Genomic DNA, 19,535 nt, shown 5'->3' on the forward strand with positions numbered 1-19,535 from the left:
TAAACAATGATATCCCCTATATATTATTTGAGAAGCATTGCAACATTTTTTTGTAGCCACATGTCATCACTAAAATGATTCTTAGAATCCTTAGAGAAATATGTTGGTCCATCTAAATATATAATAAGTTTTTTATTAAACCACAATAAATACATTATTAAATGTGCTTCATTATTTCCTTAAATAAGATTACGGAATTTCCTAATGTGGTTAAAGTATATATGACAATTAATGATTTTGAATAATAAATATTTGATAAAATAAGTGTGTATTATAATTATATTTGTTTAATTTTAAGCTATTAAAATAAATTAAATAATCATAGCAACTATATAATAAAAATTTAAAAAATTATTTATATATTATATTTTGAATTTTTAAAAACGAGTATAAATTACTAAAACTGTTAAAAGTTTCAAATTCAAATTTTGTGATCTATGATTTAAAACTTTTGTTATGACATGGTACAAATAATTAAAAAATAATATAAGTTGAAAGTCTCATTTAATAAGTATCAAAAATAAAAGATATATAAATATATGTATCATTTTAAATTAAACTATATGCCATATAAAAATATATATAAATATCTTAATTTTGAAATTTACTTTGAACATTTTTTTGATAAAAAATTTGAAAAATATTGACAACTTAATTTTTTAAAATATTATAAATTACTTAAATCATTAATCCCACAATGAAAATTTTGTTATCACTAATTTAGACTTTTTGCTATAACAGATACAAATGATAAAAAAAAGCAAAAAGCATCATCTAATAAATATTAATATTAAAATATACCATATATATATGTTACTATCATTTAAATTTAATTATATATCATATCAAATAGAAAATATATTTTTCGATTTATATAATTTATTTATATGTTTGCACCAATTTAATTATATAAGTAGTAGATAATGACTTTTTAATTATTCAATATATATTTATTATTTCATAATATGTTATAAACATATAATATATAAAATAATTTATATATATATAATGTTTATTCCGCGCAAGATCTTTATTCAGTTTCGACTCCGAACCTCATATTCAAACAAAATTTACTTAAGCTTTTTATAACTAAAACTACTTAAGATAATGTCGGCTAGAGAACAAAATACAAAAAGCCCAACCAATAAAAGCCCAGCCCAAACAAGATATGTTGTTTTATAAATAAAGCTCTCCCTAGGGTTATTTAAAACTAATTTCTGCTCTCAACTCTTCCCGGTAAATAAACCCTCACTGTATTACATCTTCTCCATGGCCAGTTGTAGCCAGAAAGCTAATTTATTGGGTAAGCGAAAGCCGGAAGATGGTTTTGGAACCGAACTGGTTCTGAAGAAACATAAAGAAAAATTTGAGGAGAAGGAGACCGAAGCAAGGGTTGAGTTGTTGTCTGATGAGGCTAATTCGGTACAATTTTCTGTAAGTTTGAATATTTTGTATTTATGCTTTATGTTCTTCAGTTAAGCATCTTGGTTTTTATTATGGCCAGGTGACAGTGGAGACCGAACCTATTCTGAAGGGAATTAGGTATGGGACTATGGAAAGTCTTGATACCCACTCCTATCATTACGCTTAATATATTCTCTCATTAAGCCAGTATATAGCCTTACCTTACTTGTATCATCTCTACTGTATAAAACAGAGCATTACTCTTGTCAATAATATATGTTCAACTCATACCTCAATATGGTATCAGAGCAATAACGATCAAATATTTTTTCCTTTCTTTTTTTTTTTTTTTTCTCTCGTCTTCTCTTCTCTTCCTCTACGCTCCATCTTTTTCTTCCTCTGCTTCTCTTTGTTAACAATATGTCGGGAGATAACACTCATTCCTCTGCAGAGAACACGATTGTCTACAATACTGACAATCCTTCGACAACGTTGATCTCGATCAATATGTCCAACATAACGAAACTCACGCATCTCAATTACATCATGTGGAGCCGACAAATCAGGGCTCTCCTTGAAGGCCACGAACTCCACCAGTTCCTTGAAACACCGGCTCCTCCAGCCACGATCGTTGTAGATGGCGACGACTCTCCCAATCCAGATCTGGCTCCGTGGAGACGTCAAGATCGACTTCTCTATAGCGCTATCATTGGAGCCATCTCTCTTCCGGTTCAACCAGTTGTCTCGAGCGCCATAACGACAGCTGATGTGTGGAACATCCTTGCATCTACGTATGGAAACCCCACCAGAGGTCATATCCGACAGCTCAAATTTCAGATCAAGCAATGCTCCAAGGGTACCAAAACCATCAGTGAGTACCTACGTGTCATCAAATCAAAGGCCGATGAACTTGGCTTGCTTGGCAAGCCTCTGGATCCAGAAGATCTCACTGAACAGATACTAGCCGGTTTAAGTGACGACTACAAGCCAGAGATTGATGCTATCAACGGTCGTGACAATTCAATCTCTTTTGCTGAGCTCCATGAACGCCTACTCAATCGAGAAGCCATGATCCTCTGTTCTGAAACTCCATCGAGTGGTCCAATTACAGCGAATGCAACTGATACTCGCCCTCGCCAGAACTGGAAGCCAAACAACAACAACAACACCACACGCAACAACAACTATACGGGATCCTCACCGTACAACAACAACCGAGGCTCACGCCCTTATCAGGGTCGTTGTCAAGCGTGTGGGCTTCATGGCCATAGTGCCAAGTACTGTCCAGAGTACCGCATCGTTCGTGGCTCTGCTGGTCCGGTCTCTGCTACTGCACCACCGTGGTCACAATCCAACAACACCAGACCATGGCAACAACAGCCACAGCACTGGCGTCCCCAAGCGAACCAAGCACTGATGTCTGCTGGTGATTCCTCTACCTGGCTTCTTGACTCCGGTGCCTCCCACCATATGACATCAGATCTTGCGAACCTGGCTCTTCACTCACCATATACTGGTGGCGATGATGTCTTACTTGGTGATGGCTCAGGTTTACAAATCACACATACTGGTTCTTTATCAACCCCTTCCTTTACTCGTCCTTTCTTTCTTGACAATGTTCTTTACGTTCCATCTCTTGATAAAAACTTACTCTCTGTCTTTCAACTATGTTATACTAATGGTGTTTCTGTCACATTTACTCCCACTTACTTCCAGGTGCGCGATCTGAACACGGGGGTTCTTCGGTTGGAAGGCAAACCTAAGAACGGCACCTATGAATGGCCCCATCTACGCACGTCTTCCCCACCTTCTTTAGCTTTTGCTTCGGCTACTAAGACCTCCTTTTTGGATTGGCATTCCCGTTTGGGCCATCCTGCTTTATCTATTTTACAAACTATTATCTCTAAATTTGATTTACCTATTACGTCTAAAACTTTTTCAGACAAGCCATGTTCTGCTTGTTCTATCAATAAAATGCATAAGTTACCTTTCAAAAACTCAACTCTTGTCTCTACTCATCCTCTCCATGTTGTCTTTTCGGATGTGTGGACCTCTCCAATCCTTTCTATAGATGGTTTCAAATACTATGTGTTATTTGTTGATCACTATACTAGGTACATGTGGTTATATCCACTAAAACAAAAGTCTCATGTCTATGATGTCTTTGTTAAGTTTAAAGCATTGGTTGAAAAACAATTTCAATCCACGCTGCGAACATTGTATACGGATAATGGAGGTGAGTATATCGCACTAGCCAGCTTCTTATCTAGTAATGGTATCTCACACTTCACCACTCCGCCGCATACGCCTGAGCATAATGGCATTGCTGAGCGACGCCATCGACATATAGTCGAGACTGGTTTAGCTTTATTGAGTCATGCTTCGATGCCTAAGTCCTACTGGACCTATGCTCTTGCTACTGCTGTCTATCTGATTAATAGAATGCCTACTCCCACTCTGTCGCTTAAAACCCCATATGAATGTTTATTTGGCAGTTCACCAAATTATCAGAAACTTAAAATATTTGGGTGTCTATGTTTTCCTTGGCTTAAGCCTTATGCGCAGAACAAATTAGATCCTAGGTCTACTCCTTGTGTTTTTCTTGGTTATTCTCCAACCCAAAGTGCATACTTTTGCTTGGATCGCACAACATCTAGGATTTATACTTCACGTCATGTAGTCTTTCATGAATATGTGTTTCCATTTGCTATTACATCCCCACTAACATCTGATAACTCTTCCACTCATGAATTTTTAGACACTCCTGCAGATTCTGTTACAGTCACAACACTGCCCTCACAGACTCCGGTATCGTCCTCATCACCTACACCTCCCGTGACTGAACAAGGACCATCTGCAAGTAATCAGCCTGCAACAGCTTCACCACCAACCGCACCTACATCTCAAGCTGTGCCTCCTCCTCCTGCTGTTGTACCTGCACCAATGCCAACTGAGATCATTCCTGAGGAACAAGCAACAGTGTCACCTCAGCCACCCAAGCGTACAAGCAATCGTGTCAGGAAGCCGCCTCAGAAGCTCAATCTTACTGCAGCCGTGGTTCCCCTCTCAGATAAAATACCCACAAGTGTGGCTGAAGCTCTCAAGGATCCACGTTGGCGAAAGGCTATGTATGAAGAACTTGAAGCACTAGCTCGAAACAGAACATGGGATCTCACTGATGCGGCTGCTGCAGCTAATATTGTAGGATGTAAGTGGGTCTTCACTATCAAACGGAATCCTGATGGCTCTATAGATCGTTTCAAAGCGCGTCTGGTTGCCAAAGGATTTCATCAACGACCTGGTGTTGACTTCCAAGAAACCTTCAGTCCTGTCATCAAACCTGCCACCATTCGTCTGGTATTGAGTGTCTCTGTTTCTCGCAATTGGCAGCTGCGTCAACTAGATGTAAACAATGCATTTCTCCAAGGCCAATTAGATGAAGAAGTTTTCATGGCACAACCACCGGGGTTCAAAGATACAGCACACCCACAAGCTGTTTGTAAACTTCACAAGGCAATATATGGACTCAAGCAAGCTCCCCGAGCTTGGTATAATGAGTTGAGAACGTTCCTACTCCACTCCGGGTTCACTAACTCCCTCGCAGATGCCAGTCTCTTCATCTACAACAAAAATGGCACTTTCATCTATCTACTTGTTTACGTCGATGATATTATCATCACTGGAAACAATGACTCCATTGTGAACACCTTCATCGAGTCTCTCTCCCGCCGCTTCTCTCTCAAGGACCTAGGCCTTCTCTCTTACTTTCTTGGCATTGAAGTTTTACGTACTAATAAAGGGTTACTGATTAATCAACATCGCTATATTGCAGATATCCTACACAAGACCAAGATGACTGATGCTTCACCTGCAACAACACCAATGTGCTCTACTACACCTCTCACGCTGCACTCAGGAACCCCACTTGCTGATCCCACTGAATATCGTGCTACTGTAGGAAGCTTACAGTACCTGTCATTGACTCGGCCGGACATATCCTATGCGGTCAATAAGCTCTCGCAGTACATGCATCATCCCACGACAGACCACTGGACTGCAGTCAAGCGGATCCTCCGTTATCTTGCTGGAACTTCGTCACATGGTCTCTTCTTCTCCAGCAACAACACTCCTTCTCTCCATGCCTATACCGACGCTGACTGGGCTGGAGATAAAGATGACTACATGTCTACTGGTGCCTACATTGTCTACATTGGAACTCATCCTATTGCTTGGTCCTCTAAGAAACAATCAGGAGTAGCTCGTTCTTCCACTGAAGCTGAATACCGCTCTGTTGCCAACACCACTGCTGAAGTCATCTGGATCAAGTCGCTCCTCGCTGAACTCGGCATTTCAACTACTACACCACCTGCAATCTACTGTGACAACAAAGGAGCTACATATCTCTGTGCAAATCCAATGTTTCATTCCCGGATGAAGCACCTCGCCCTTGACTATCACTTTGTTCGTAATCATGTCCAAGCTTCCAATATACGAGTCTCACATATCCACACAACTGATCAGCTTGCTGATGCCCTCACCAAACCTCTCCCACGACCCCGCTTTGCTTCGCTCTGTATCAAGATCGGACTCGCTACCCCTCGTCCGTCTTGAGGGGGCGTATGGGACTATGGAAAGTCTTGATACCCACTCCTATCATTACGCTTAATATATTCTCTCATTAAGCCAGTATATAGCCTTACCTTACTTGTATCATCTCTACTGTATAAAACAGAGCATTACTCTTGTCAATAATATATGTTCAACTCATACCTCAATATTAGGGAGGAGAAGGAGACAGCGATAGGATTTTTTGATGAGATCAAAGGAAGGGTCGAGTTGTTGGAGAATGAGGCTAATTTAATCTCAGTGGAAGGACTTGATGAAGGTCCTGAGGAAGCTGCCGTAAGTATATTCTAATGTTTGTTGTATATTTTAATTCAATTAAGCATCTTCTTGTCATCTCAAAATCTTGTTCCAATTGCTAACAGGAGACCTCTTCTTGTATGCAATTGAAGAAGGCCTTTACCACTTTTTTATGCTAACACATCTTGCTTTTAAATTCAGGAACTTAAAAAGACGCTCTTTGTTGCTCATCTCCCTCCCCAAACTAAAATAAGAGATATGTAAGTAGCACCCTTCACTTGAACTAGTTGAGTTTCTCATACTGATGTGTATATATATATTTCATCCGTCAGCATCCGTTTCTTCAATGATGTTGGACAAGTTGTTCGTGTTCTACTTCAAGCTACCCACAAGGGAAAGTGTGTGGGCGAAGGCTTTGTTGAATTTGCTTCTGCTAACCAAGCAAAGAAGGTGAGACTAGTTCATATTACTGATGAACTAGTGTTTACTTATGATACATATAGTTATTTGAATCTTTATATGCTCTAGGCACTGGAAAAGAAGAAGAACGAATATTTGCACAAACGCAAGATTTTCCTGGATGTGGCTCATAAGGGAGCTCTATGCCTTCCACCCAAGTATATTCATTAATATTTATGATTTCTAGAGTTTTGATGCCATTACTGGTGATTAACACTATTGTTTCTCTTAATTAGGTATTGCATAGATCACAAGGTTTGGTAAGTGATTTTACTATTTGCCTCTTTAGACGAGCACATTGGGTGCAGCTTTTTTGGAGATATCCACAAATGTTCTTTGATGTATTCCAGGTACCAAGAAGACTATCTTCAGCAGGAAAGCCTTAGGATACAAGAAAATCCCAAGTTTTCGGAGGTACCTCTTCTTAGTATCTTCATAATATCACCACTGTTGGACACAAGTCGAATATACATCTTATTTTGCTACTTTTTGTTGTTGTGCAATTTTAAGTCATTTTCTCCTTAAGAGTCTTGCTAACGCACTTGCCTGTTAAATTCAGGAAGCTACCGTTCTCTTTATTGCCAATCTCTCTCCGCAAACAACTAAAATATTACATATGTACGTAGCACCTTAAGTTTCCACTTTCCTTCTCTGACCCAAGTTTTCCGTGACTGAATTTTTACCATCCACTTTTACAGCATCAATTTCTTGGAAGATGTTGGAGATGTTGTCAGTGTTCGACTTATTGTAAACCACGAGGGTAAGCATGTGGGTTATGGCTTTGTTGAGTTTGCTTCTGCTAACCAAGCTAAGAAGGTGATCAGTTTTTTTTCTAGTAATTATGAAACAAGTGTTAAAAGTATAAACGTAGTTACTTGAAAGTACCATAGCTGATTAAATCTTTTATACCGCAGGCACTGGAAAATAAGAATGGTGAATATTTGCACGATCATAAGATCTTTTTGATGAAAAGACGTGATGAAAGTCCCAATTTTTCTGAGGTACCTCTTCTTATTACCCTCAAAATATGTCACGCTTAGCCTTTAATAAACAATTGTTGCACACAAAGTCGAAAGATCTCTTACTTTTGGATTAATCGTTAGATGAGGCTCTGCTTTTTATTGTTATATATGCAATTTAAGTCTTTTTTTTTTCCTGAGAGTCGTGCTGATACACTTTGCCTGTTATATGCAGGCAGTTGCCACTGTAAGAAATAAGACGATCTGTATTACCCATTTCTCTGGACAAACTAAAATATCAGATATGTAAGTTACCACCTTAAACTACCATTTTTGTTCTCGTGAAATCTTTTTCATGACTGATATTTTTTATCCTCCATTTTTACAGCATCAATTTTTTCAAAGATGTTGGCCAAGTTGTTCATGTTCGACTTATTGTAAACCCCAAGATCAAGCATGTAAGGCTTGGCTTTGTTGAGTTTGCTTCTGCTAACGAAGCAGAGAAGGTGAGAGTTTTTTTAGTAATGATGAAAATTATTTTAGTAGTCATTGAAAACTAGAGTAAACTTATGATGAGAATTATACAAGTCGGATTCCTAATTATTTTTTTTTCTTTTGTAGGCGCTCGAAAAGAACGGCGAATATTTGTACGATAGAGATATTTTTCTTGATTTTGTCGAGGAAGCTACATACACTATACTATCCAGGTAAATTGGTATTCCATGTTATGGAGATTTGTTTATGTAACACTGGTTGCAACTTATTGTTACAGTTTTGGTACCATTAAAGCAGACTAACGCAATTTTTTTTTTAATTAGGCATTGCGTAGATCACAAGGTTTGGTAAGAGATTTAACTGTTTTGCATCTTGAGTCTGTTATCAATGGGGTAAGTTTTTGGTGTAGATCACAAGGGTTTTTGATATTCCAGGTATGAAGACTACCTACAACGAGAAAGCCTTCTGATAGAAGAACATGCAGTAGCAGAAACTCCCGATTTTGTTGAGGTACATCTTAAATATGTCAGGCTCAGAAGAACCATAAAGTCAAAAGATGACCGTCTCTGGGATGATTCTTCTTTTTGTTATTATGCACATCAAATACTCCTTTTCTCTATAGAGTTGTGCTAACACACTTGGCTGTTAAACTCAGGATGTTAACTTGATGAAAACGACGGTCTTTTTTGCCACAGTCTCTATGAAAAAAGAAAATTGTAGCATGTCAAATATGTAAGTAGCACCTTTAATTTCGTCTTTATTCTTGGAGCAAGTTTTTGATAGTTGATATTTTATCCTTTATTTTACAGCATCAATATCTTCAAATGTGTTGGAGAAGTTGTTCGTGTTCGACTTATAGTAGATGACTGGGGTGAGTCTCTGGGCTGTGGCTTTGTTGAGTTTGCTTCTGCTGAGGAAGCGAAGAAGGTGAGAGTCGTTTATAGTAATGATGAAAAGTATTGAAGTAGTCATTTGGGGAGTAGTTTATACATAGATGAAAAATATACGAGAGAAGAATGCATGCTGCGATTAAAGTGATTAAATCTTTTATACTATAGGCTGTGCAAGAGAAGAGTGGTTGTGCTATTTATGTCAAGGTGGCCGAGAAAGCTCCATACCTTTTCCGACCCAAGTAAAGCGATTCTCCATATGGAAATTTGTTTCTCTAAAGTTAATGCTATAGTTTTTATGCCATAACCAGAAGATTAACGTTATCAACTTTTGTTAATTAGGTGCAACCTTGCAGACCTTGCGGAGAAGCTTTGGTAAGAGATTTAACTATTTACCTTTTTTGCTTTTTATTATCAAAACCACATTTGTGAAGTTTTTGGGTATATATGACAATGGTTTTTGATATTATTCCAGGTATGAAGACAAGCTTCGACGAGAAGGCTTTGGTTTGCCGAGCAAATCAGAGCTGAGGAAAGAGGAGGCAGTCTTCTGCGGTAAGAAGATTACCTTCTCTGACAAAGACTGATCGAAGAAGAAGATGAAGTTCTTTGGTGTCTATTACTTGTGATACAATCCAACCTTTTATATTTTCTTAAAATATTTTCTGTGATGTAAGATTTCTCAGTGCCTCCAAACACAAGTCATATCCTTTTGTTAGCAAAGACTGCAATTTCAAAGCCTTTGTACAAACAAACAAATAGGTGATAACACTAGGCTTCTAATCTGAATTTCTTGTTGCTGACATGTTTATTGTTTCCTAAATTCACAGTCGAGACTTGATGTGTTTATTGTTTCCTAAATTCACAGTCGAGACTTGATGTATCCGACAAAAGAAGTCATTTGTATTGGGCTAATATGACATTGACAATGGTATGTCCCAAAGTTTTTGGGAACAACTTTATATGTGCCAGGCTTTGAATCATGGTATCATTTCTCATCATCATTTGTTAATCCATAATTACACAACTAATATTTACATAAATGTTTTTATCACTAAAAGTAAGATAAAGGACTATATGCATGCATCCAATGGTGTTTGGCTTAGTATGACCAAAAAATGTTTTTTTTTGGCTAAAAATGACCAAAAATGTTTCATTCAAGCTTTAATTATATTCTCCTTTTCACCATTTCTGGCAAAATGCCATATCCAAAATTCCTTTTAAAAACAGTATTATTAATCAGAATTCAACGTTTTAAAAATGATTAAATTTCCAGGAAAGATTCCAATTAGCAAATGCACTTAAAACACACACAAAAGATAAACAAGTCGAAAACAACAATAAGTCTCTAAAGTCTTTGCTTTACCCCACAACTGATCCGATTTATTACAAGACAACACCCAACTTCTCATCACTCCTATTGCGATCATCCAACAACGACGATGATTCTTCGTCCTTTCCAACTTTCCTCATCTCCAAACTCGTCATCCTCATAGCCCTCATTGCTTCTCCTTCCCAATCTGTCCTTGCCAAAACTGCATACAATATTGAAACTGCACAAGCCGCCTGGGCCGAAAGCAACCCAAACCACAATCCACTAAACCCAACCTTCAACCAAAACGCTAGTCCAACAGCAACAGGCGTCCCAACAAAATAAAACGACCCAAGATTCACATGTGCCCCAACCGTTGGCCGGCCTGTCCCTCTTAGAATCCCGCAACCCGTAGTTTGAGGGCAGTTCCCTAGCTCGCAAAGCCCAACAATTGGCATAACCGAAGCAACCAGCACCTTGAGTGGCTCGTAGCCAGTGAAAAGTCCTGCCCAACGCTCTTTTAGAACCACGGTCCAAGCCACATTGGATGCTCCTATAACAAATGCGCAAGCTAGAGCCACGTTTGCCGCTAGTCTCGCCTTGTATGGTCTACCTGCACCTAGCTCGTTTCCAACCTGTGAGAATATTAAGGAAACACCAAAAGAAATCAAATCTTACAAGTTGGTTATTGAACTCAACCTTTTGTCACGTTCAAAGGAAACAGAGAAGGACAAGTGGGTTTCGATGAGGTTAAAGCGTATCATGAGATTGGCAACAAATAAATAGACCATACTTGACTTCTTTCTTTTCAATCATTTATTTTATTTTTATGTATGTTTCTGTCCAATCACGTGTCAGGGTGTCACCTATTAATGGAAGGTGATGCAATATTTTTTCACAGTGGAGTGATAAAGACAAACACGTACCCGAGCAGACACGCATCCAGCTAAAGCCATAGGAACAGTATACATAAGACTTGTTGTCTGAATCAAAATCCCAGTAGCAGCCACAGCAAGCTTAGGATTCTCCAAATAACCACCCATCACAATCACAATCTCATACCACCACCACTCCAAACATATCCCCAAACAACTCGGAACCGCCACTCTCATCAACGGTCCCAACCCACCAACCAACTCCACAACCGAGGACTGAGCCGCCACCGTAGCCACCATAGACCCACTAACACCCTGACTCTTTTGCATCTTCCCACTTAGTGAAACATAACCCACAAGAAGCATAACCATAATTAAATTCGTCACAACTGAAGCAGTAGCCACACCAGGAACACCCCATCGCTTCACCATCACAAGCCAGTAGTTCAACGGCACGTGGAACGTCACAGCAGCTAACGTGCACCACATCATCGGTTTCGTCACCCGCTGTGACCTTAGATAAACCCGTAACGGCTGAAGCAGAGTATTAGTCAAAAGATCAGGAAGCGCGTAGAGGCAGTACTCTGCGGCCGTAGCGGTTATCTCCGGGTCTTGGCCCAAGAATAGCATGATGGGCCCGAGGTTGATCCATAACAGGCCGATGGGCACGGAGGCGAACAAGAGGATCATGACCATACGGTGGAGAGAGAGCGAGAGGAGCTCCCAGTTTTTGCTACCAAAGGCTTGGCTGCATACTGGCTCGAGTCCCGAGGCGAGTCCTACGAGGACTGAGTAGCCTGTGATGTTGGTGAAACCGATTGAGAGAGCTCCTCCGGCTAGCTCGAGGCTACCGAGACGGCCGAGGAAGAGGACGGAGACGACGGCGCGTACGTAGACTAGACAGTTCATTGCTGTGATCGGTAAAACCATAGCCCAGAGCTCTTTTAGCTCCTCTATGACTTGAGGAAAAGTTGGATGTTTATGGGAAGAGAAATCGTCTGGTTGGTTTTGCTCCTCCATTGTTCTGAAACTGTGAAACAGAACTCTGATAGTGTTGCGAGCTTTAAGCTGAAACAGAAAAGCTAGAAAGGTAAGGGAAAGAGAAGAAAAACGGATGAAATAATGATCAGTTCGTTTGTCTCCTGAAAGTGAAAGGAGGAAAACTGCAATAAATAGAGGAGAAAGAGTTCCAAGAAAAATATCATCATTTTAAAAACATTTAAGATTTGTCTATTCTAATATGCTTTGACATTTTTAAACAATTTTTAGTTAAATGAAAAACTGTCTGGCCAATTATATTATATAGTTTTTGATGATTGATTCGATTATTATACACTTAATAGTAATATATCATTTTTTTGTCCCAAATATCATAAGTCTCTTTTTCTTACAAGAATTATATATATATATAATATTATTTGAAAAGTCAGTTTTTTAATTACTTAAAAATCTAAGATATAAAATTACTTAAAATTGATAAATTATTTTTATTATTGTAAATTAACGCTTTCAAAATTTTATATGTTATTTTTATACTTATCACTGTTTTATTTTTAATATATTTTGGAAAATCAACATATATTAATTAATCTAAAAAATCCAAAAATATTATTAGTATCAAAGATGAAAAACTAAACTAATCCGATAAATAAAATCAAATTCAATTTGGCTTAACAGGAATTAAAATAACTATACTTCAATTTGAAAAATATATGTCACTATATATACCCACAAAATTAGTAATTGGACCAATCAAAAATTTTATATCCAAAATCAAAGATCTAACTAAAAAACACATTAACAAATAAATATAAAATATGAACAAATTGTTACAATTTATTTCATTTGTAAACTATATGCATGAGATTTCAAAATATTATCTTCATATTCATTTGTGTAATTTTGAATCAATTAACATTTTTGTTTAATTTTCCAATTTGATTTTCAAAATAATATATATTATATTATACCATAATTGTAATAAAATATATTTACATATGTAAGAGAAATCCAATTTAAATGTAAATAACAAATAATTTTTAATATATTTAGAAAAAATATAATGGTTGAATTCGAAGAAATTGATGCAATTTAATATATCCAAGTGACAACCAAACCGGCTAGATGCTATGTATCCAAAATCACATGTCTATTAAAACAGCATAATATTATTAATATAAATTATAAAATGATTGAATTTCTTTAAAATGATTTTTAATTAAAATTAAAAGAACGGATACAATCTATGATCAATGGATCATACAGTGAAACAACGTTTTATAAAGATAGCAACATGAAGCACTTAAGCCAACAACAAGCATAAAGATAGAAGAAAGAGCAGCAGTTCTAGATGATAAACTTTAAAAGTTGGAGGGACTGAGAAAAAAAACAAATGATCTAAAAATGAAAATAGACTATTAATTTATTTTTATTATATATTTATTTTATAAATATTATATTCGTACATGAGCACGGGAAAATCATCTAGTATATATATTTATGAGATGAACTGAGTGATACATTATTTGGAAATCTATTTAAATAAACTAATTTAAGGTTTTCTAGAGCCTAACCTGCATTTGATTTTGGCGTATATATTTCCTGAATTTGCTAGTATTAATTTACAGAAACAAATTCTCAAATAAACATTGAGTGAATACTGACCTTTTTCCGTTGCATATTATTATTAAAATTTTAAAATAACATTGAAAATTAAAAAACATATACAAAATATGCATGGGACCTTATGGTCGGGTGGTAAAGATGTTTTCTTGGGTTCATTCTTTAAAGTGAACATAGGTTCACCAACCATTAATAGTTTGTCATCTCATATTCAGTTTTTTTTTTAAAAGGAAACACAATAATAAGAATTTAAGTATATTATTATTCTTAAATATAATAAATAAAAAATAGTAGTAACTGCAAAAAAAAACGAATTAAAAAAAAAATATTAACGCCGTCAGCAAAACACTAAACTCTAAAACATAAACATTAAACTTTAAACTCTTGGATAAATGCTAAACCATTAGGTAAATTCTAAACACTAAACGCCCTAAATGTTGTCAGCAAAACTCTAAACCCTAGATCCTAAACCCTAGGGTTTAGAATTTACCCAAAAGTTTAAAATTTACCCAAATCTTCAGGGTTTTACCCAAGGGTTTAGAGTTTACTTAAAAATTTAAAGTTTACCCAAAGGTTTAAGATTTAGGGTTAAGTATTTTGTTGTCGAGTTAACATTGTTAAAAATATTTCCTTTCTTTTGGCAGCTATTAGTATTTTTATTTTGAAAATATAATATGACTTGGAAAATTATTATTATTATTTTGTTTCTTTTTTCAAAAACTGAATATGAAGTGGTAAACTATTATTGGCTGGTGAACTCAAGAAAAATTCGGTGATAAATGAACGAGTTTAGAACGCCAACATGTTTCAGGTTTGATTTTTTTTTTTTTTGCTAAACTGTGAATATCATAAAATGAAAGTTTAGGGTTACAAGAGCCTAAGAGTGTTACCTTGGCAAAAAAGAAGGTTTGATTTTTACGCAAAACTTAGTCACACAAAACTTAGTCACATTGTTCTCGACACTCACATATATATGAATCTTTGCTTTAGGCCCGTTATATTAAATACATGAAGAGAGAATCTAGCCGTGAGCTATTCCTTCTGTTTAGTCTGGATTTTTCCATAGGTCTGGAGTACCTCCAAATTAATACCAAAAAACATATACATAATATGAACGTACTTTAAGAAAAAAATGAGCCTTCAAAATATAATTACAGGTTTAGATATTCCTTTGTTGTCTTAGTTTAATGGTCTCATCTGACCATTCATTTTAATCATTTCCCTTGCATCATAGTATTTTTTTGTTGGTTGAAATTGAAATACAATTTTGAAAATTCGTGTATAGAGAAAGCCATGCATGTATTTAAACGTCAAAGATTATAATACTTGTACCATCTAAGGAGATAATTTACTCAAATGAACAGCAAGAAAATATGCTAATAGATGCAATATGGTGTAGTAGATTAGATACTATAAATGCTATTAAAGTAAAAATAGAGTCGGACAAAATAATGGACAATGTACTAAGAAAACAAATATTGATATCTGCTGTTTTTATGTTGATCTTGTGCCGGTAGAGAATAAAGAAAACCAAAAATGATGGGGTGCCTGAGTGAACTAAGGGGTGAAAGGTATGAGAAACCAATTGCATTGCCATGATTATTAATATTATATTACTATCCTCTTTTATAGGTGAATTTTATTTTATTTTTTATTGTTTATAAGATATTATTTTAAATTTAGCATACTAATTAAAATAATATTGCAATTTCCATTGTGTTTTAGTTGTTGGGTTTTTGTGCTATCTTTGATAAGGATCACACTCAAACTTTTATATGTACTACACTTGTAAACAATATAAAACAAAAACAGAAAGATAGGATGATGAAATGTTACCTATTAAATAAATTAATAATATTAACAAATCTACGTTACATATTTAACGCTATTTTACTACTATATTTGAAAACATTTAAGCTAGCATTAATTATTAATTTCATTGAAGTAATATAACAGAAAACGTATCACCATGAATTTAATGTTAGTTTATGTCTGTGTTATGATTTCATATAAAATCATAACCATCAACAAGACATTGTCAACTGCGATGAATATAGATGCAGCATGCTCTCATGTAATTTACAACCTGGTTATGCCATGATTGAAGACTAAATTGGGTGAATGAGAAACGCTCTACCCGCACGGTACAAGGTTAAAATCATGGGTGAGACAATCAGCTTTATATCATGCAAATCAACGGTCATACAATTGCATGAGTATGTAGCCAAAAGGTATTCTAATGCATAATATAATTACAAAATTATAAATAGCTTATGAAAGACTAAGAATAATATGTAGTTAGAGGCAGATAAAAAAACTTACTCCCTCCGCTTTTATATATATGACGTTTTGAAACTGTTTTTAGTTCCACTTTACATGACGTTTTGCAGAAAATTAGAAAAAATATAGTAGCATTGACTTTATTTACCCTTTATATTATGCTTTTTAATTACTCCTTCCGTTCCTTAGTGATATATTTTTTAGAAAATTTATTTTTTTCACACAGATGTATTTTTTTGTGTTTTTTATGAAAAAATTGTAAACAAAAATTAATTGACTTTATTAAATTACTATTGGTTCAAAGTTATTGAGAATTGAAAATTACAGAAACGATACATTTATTATAGTAGTTTAATGTGTTTTTTAATATGTGTGAAAATACTAAAAAATCTATTTCTGTGGAACGGAGGGAGTAAGAGCAGCATTATCCCTGAAACCCACTTAAGGGTTTCTTAAAAAAAATTTTGTCTGATTAAAAAAAATAAATAACGCACCAATCGCTGGCTGCCACATGTCGGTGGACCCGCAAACAGTACAAAAAACCACCACAATCGGTCCTTAATTCATGACTTTGGGAACTGGTTTTTATGGTTTAGTGGAGTTCACACATTGTTTTTTTTAAAGAAACTCCCTTTTAAAAATCCCAATAATGCTGCTCTAACAAATAAGACTCATTTTTTCTTCACGTCTATTAGTGATAGAGGATAATAATGGAATTGTGAAAATTGTCTTGTTTGGTGTGAAAAGTATAAAACTGAATACTAAAGATCTCTAATTGTTGGAAAAAAAAGATCTATAGTTAAATTATTTGTAACATCTCTCTATTATATAGAAAAATAACATATTTAAATACAATAGAAATAACATTAACACCATTTTGTTTTTGAAAAATATAGAGATATCTTTTTTTAACACAAAATATATAGAAATATCTTGAAAATTGTTTAAGAGGGATGCAACCTTTCCAACCTCTACTTCCTTAAACAACTACCATATTTAAGATATTTCAACATGCAAAACTAACATTCGATTCATACAAAACTGCTATAAATACCAAAGTGAAAAAATATAGTGTGTTCAAACATAAAAAAAACAATGGGTGTTAACTATGAATGAATTTATTCGCTTGGAACCTTGGACGATGGATTCTACATTTTTTGCACCTAATCATTCATATTCAGCCTAATAACATAATTTAATTTTCTTCCATTCTTACTCTATATAATGAGTATCAAACATTTATGTAATGGATTTTTTTTATAAATTAATTGAAGAAAAACTACTTATGTCTTTTCTGAAATCATAAAATTTTTTTTGAAAACTAATGTCTTGTAAAATGAGAAAAGTTATTTTAGTTAGACATTTTTGGTAACCCAATTTGTGACACTGATAGAAATTATTATTAATATTAAATTTAAAATAAATTAAGTATTTATATCATATTAAAATCATAAATTATATTACCAAAAAATAACATTGATTTAATTCTATTTGTCAACAGTCATTTTTTAATCTAATTAATGATATTAATATGATTTATTCTAAATACTAAGTTTATTTTAATATTAATATTAGTAATAATTTATATCAATGTCTTTTTTTGAAAAAAACACAATTTATATCAATGTCACAAGTTGGGTTACCATAAAAATGTCTGACTAAAACATTTTCTCATTTTACGAGATGTTGGTTTTCAAAAACGAATCTATGATTTCAAAAAAGACAAAAATAATTTTCCTTCAATTAATTTATAAAAACAAAATCAATTATATAAATGTGTGATACTCAGTATATAGAGTAAGAAGGAAATAAAACTAATTCTGTTATTAGGGTGAATATGAATGATTAAGTGCAAAAAATTATAGAATCCATCGTCCAAGGTTTGCAAGCGAATAAATTCATACATCTGTTTTTGCTGCTTAAAGCATCTACAATGGGAAAATGAAAATCTAACAATGGAGATCTATAGCTAGTGGGATTCAGGCTATGGTTCAGACATATATATTGATCAAAATTTTCACCATCCTGTTTTAGAAATATATATATACCATCTTGATTCAACTGCTAGAAGACAATCACTTACTTTCAAATGTTATTGTTTTCCTACTAAAATAATGGTGTGTATCCAATTAATAATTTAAGGTTTTAGTCAAAATATCATATTATTAAAGAAACTATCGTTATCAATATTTGTTTCCAAAAAAATTGTATAACTTTTTAGTTATGTTAGCACAATTTTAAAATAATTGATAAAATAGTTCCAATATATTAATAAAGGATCTTGCTTATTCGTCTAATCAAATTTTTTATTTAACATCAAACTTATGTTGCATTAAATTTTTGAATAAAATCTGCAACACAACACTACAGAAATATGCTTAATAAAAACATTTTCATTGTTGAAAAACTAATGAAAATCTCTTTCGTAAATTTAGCAGTATGTTATAATAATTTGGATAGGATTAAATTATAAATTCTCTTAAAATATGTCAGTAATAAAAGGATAAATTTTTCTATAACTTCTCATAAGTTTTATATTTTCTCATTTAAAAAATTGTTCTCTCCTTCTCTACTACTTTTTAATATTTCTTCTTTTTGATTAATGAAACACTCACTCAAAAATTCCCCATAAAAATGGTCTATAAGTCACTAGTCATCACAAGACAACACCAACTAATTTGGTGTTAATGGTTATATTTATATGTTAACAAAGACTTGAATATGCACGTACGGCTACCTATAAACCCAGTAGTGACAACTGACAGGTCCGATAATACGACATGATCAATATGCTTCTTAAAACATCACTAACACTTAATTAATATGTTTTCTGGCTTTATAGGCATTTATTTACGTTTCGGCTTGTCGACTAAAGTATATAGAGTTAATTAAAAGAAAACACCCTGACGAAAGCATGTGTCTTCAGAATTCAACATATATTATATCGTCAGTGTCTCGTACGTCATAAGCCGGGCCGGCTTAGACAGTGAATGTGACCACTCCGATACTAATAATATTTAAAAGCTCGATTATTATTTTTAAAAAATTAAAATTCATAATAATAAAAAATATATAGGTTAACATAAATTTATTTCCATTTATTGTTACTAGTTTTGTCACTAAATATCATATGATCTTTAATAGTTCCCTCGAATTAAAAATGTATATTTTGATCAAACTTCTTAAAAATATCATATGGTCTAATAGTTCTCTCGAATTAAAATTGGACTTATTCTTAGGTCCACCCCCTAGAGTGAATCTCTAGGTTCACCAACCAATAAAATTGTTTAATTTTATATTCGATATCTTTTAAAAAAGGAAACAAAATATTGTCAAATTATATTATCTTTTTAAAAGTAGTAATTACAAAAAAAAT

General features: G+C 34.3%; 2 protein-coding genes and 1 long non-coding RNA gene across 4 annotated transcripts; 2 read left to right on the top strand and 1 right to left on the bottom strand.

Moving 5' to 3' along the window:
• Nucleotides 1-831: 831 nt before the first annotated feature.
• Nucleotides 832-9,811, top strand: LOC103852731 (polyadenylate-binding protein, cytoplasmic and nuclear). Of its 2 annotated transcripts, none has more exons than XM_033285657.1 (21): nt 832-1,434; nt 1,505-1,542; nt 6,186-6,306; nt 6,469-6,527; nt 6,600-6,717; nt 6,796-6,884; nt 6,963-6,986; nt 7,077-7,140; nt 7,286-7,344; nt 7,425-7,542; nt 7,641-7,727; nt 7,921-7,991; nt 8,074-8,191; nt 8,307-8,392; nt 8,504-8,527; nt 8,615-8,690; nt 8,836-8,912; nt 8,990-9,107; nt 9,239-9,312; nt 9,413-9,445; nt 9,546-9,811. In XM_033285657.1, the coding sequence occupies exons 1-21, from the start codon at nt 1,270-1,272 to the stop codon at nt 9,655-9,657; spliced, it is 1,731 nt and encodes a 576-aa protein (XP_033141548.1). In that variant the 5' UTR covers nt 832-1,269; the 3' UTR covers nt 9,658-9,811. The 2 variants fall into 2 exon arrangements, with proteins under 2 accessions (XP_033141548.1, XP_033141549.1); XM_033285658.1 differs by having other exon boundaries at nt 840-1,422.
• On the bottom strand, nt 7,210-14,789 carry LOC103852732 (protein DETOXIFICATION 54). The gene is made up of 2 exons (XM_033285659.1): nt 11,309-14,789; nt 7,210-11,017 (listed from the first exon to the last, which is right to left on the bottom strand). The coding sequence occupies exons 1-2, from the start codon at nt 12,275-12,277 to the stop codon at nt 10,457-10,459; spliced, it is 1,530 nt and encodes a 509-aa protein (XP_033141550.1). The 5' UTR covers nt 12,278-14,789; the 3' UTR covers nt 7,210-10,456.
• On the top strand, nt 14,463-19,193 carry LOC117132104. Its single transcript, XR_004455601.1, has 2 exons — nt 14,463-14,690; nt 14,786-19,193. It is a non-coding gene; the product is annotated as an uncharacterized LOC117132104 (long non-coding RNA).
• Nucleotides 19,194-19,535: the final 342 nt, after the last annotated feature.

Source organism: Brassica rapa, chromosome A02 (genome assembly GCF_000309985.2).
Source record: "Brassica rapa cultivar Chiifu-401-42 chromosome A02, CAAS_Brap_v3.01, whole genome shotgun sequence".
Taxonomy (NCBI): domain Eukaryota; kingdom Viridiplantae; phylum Streptophyta; class Magnoliopsida; order Brassicales; family Brassicaceae; genus Brassica; species Brassica rapa.

Bases quoted from the DNA above. Each gene is read 5' to 3' on its own strand.
- LOC103852731 (XM_033285657.1), top strand. From the start codon at position 1,270: ATGGCCAGTTGTAGCCAGAAAGCTAATTTATTGGGTAAGCGAAAGCCG. The intron at 8,528-8,614 runs GTAAGAGATTTA...TTGATATTCCAG, and splicing joins TGCGTAGATCACAAGGTTTG to GTATGAAGACTACCTACAAC. The intron at 9,313-9,412 runs GTAAAGCGATTC...TTTGTTAATTAG, and splicing joins CCATACCTTTTCCGACCCAA to GTGCAACCTTGCAGACCTTG.
- LOC103852732 (XM_033285659.1), bottom strand. From the start codon at position 12,277: ATGGAGGAGCAAAACCAACCAGACGATTTCTCTTCCCATAAACATCCA. The intron at 11,018-11,308 runs GTACGTGTTTGT...ATATTCTCACAG, and splicing joins CTGGATGCGTGTCTGCTCGG to GTTGGAAACGAGCTAGGTGC.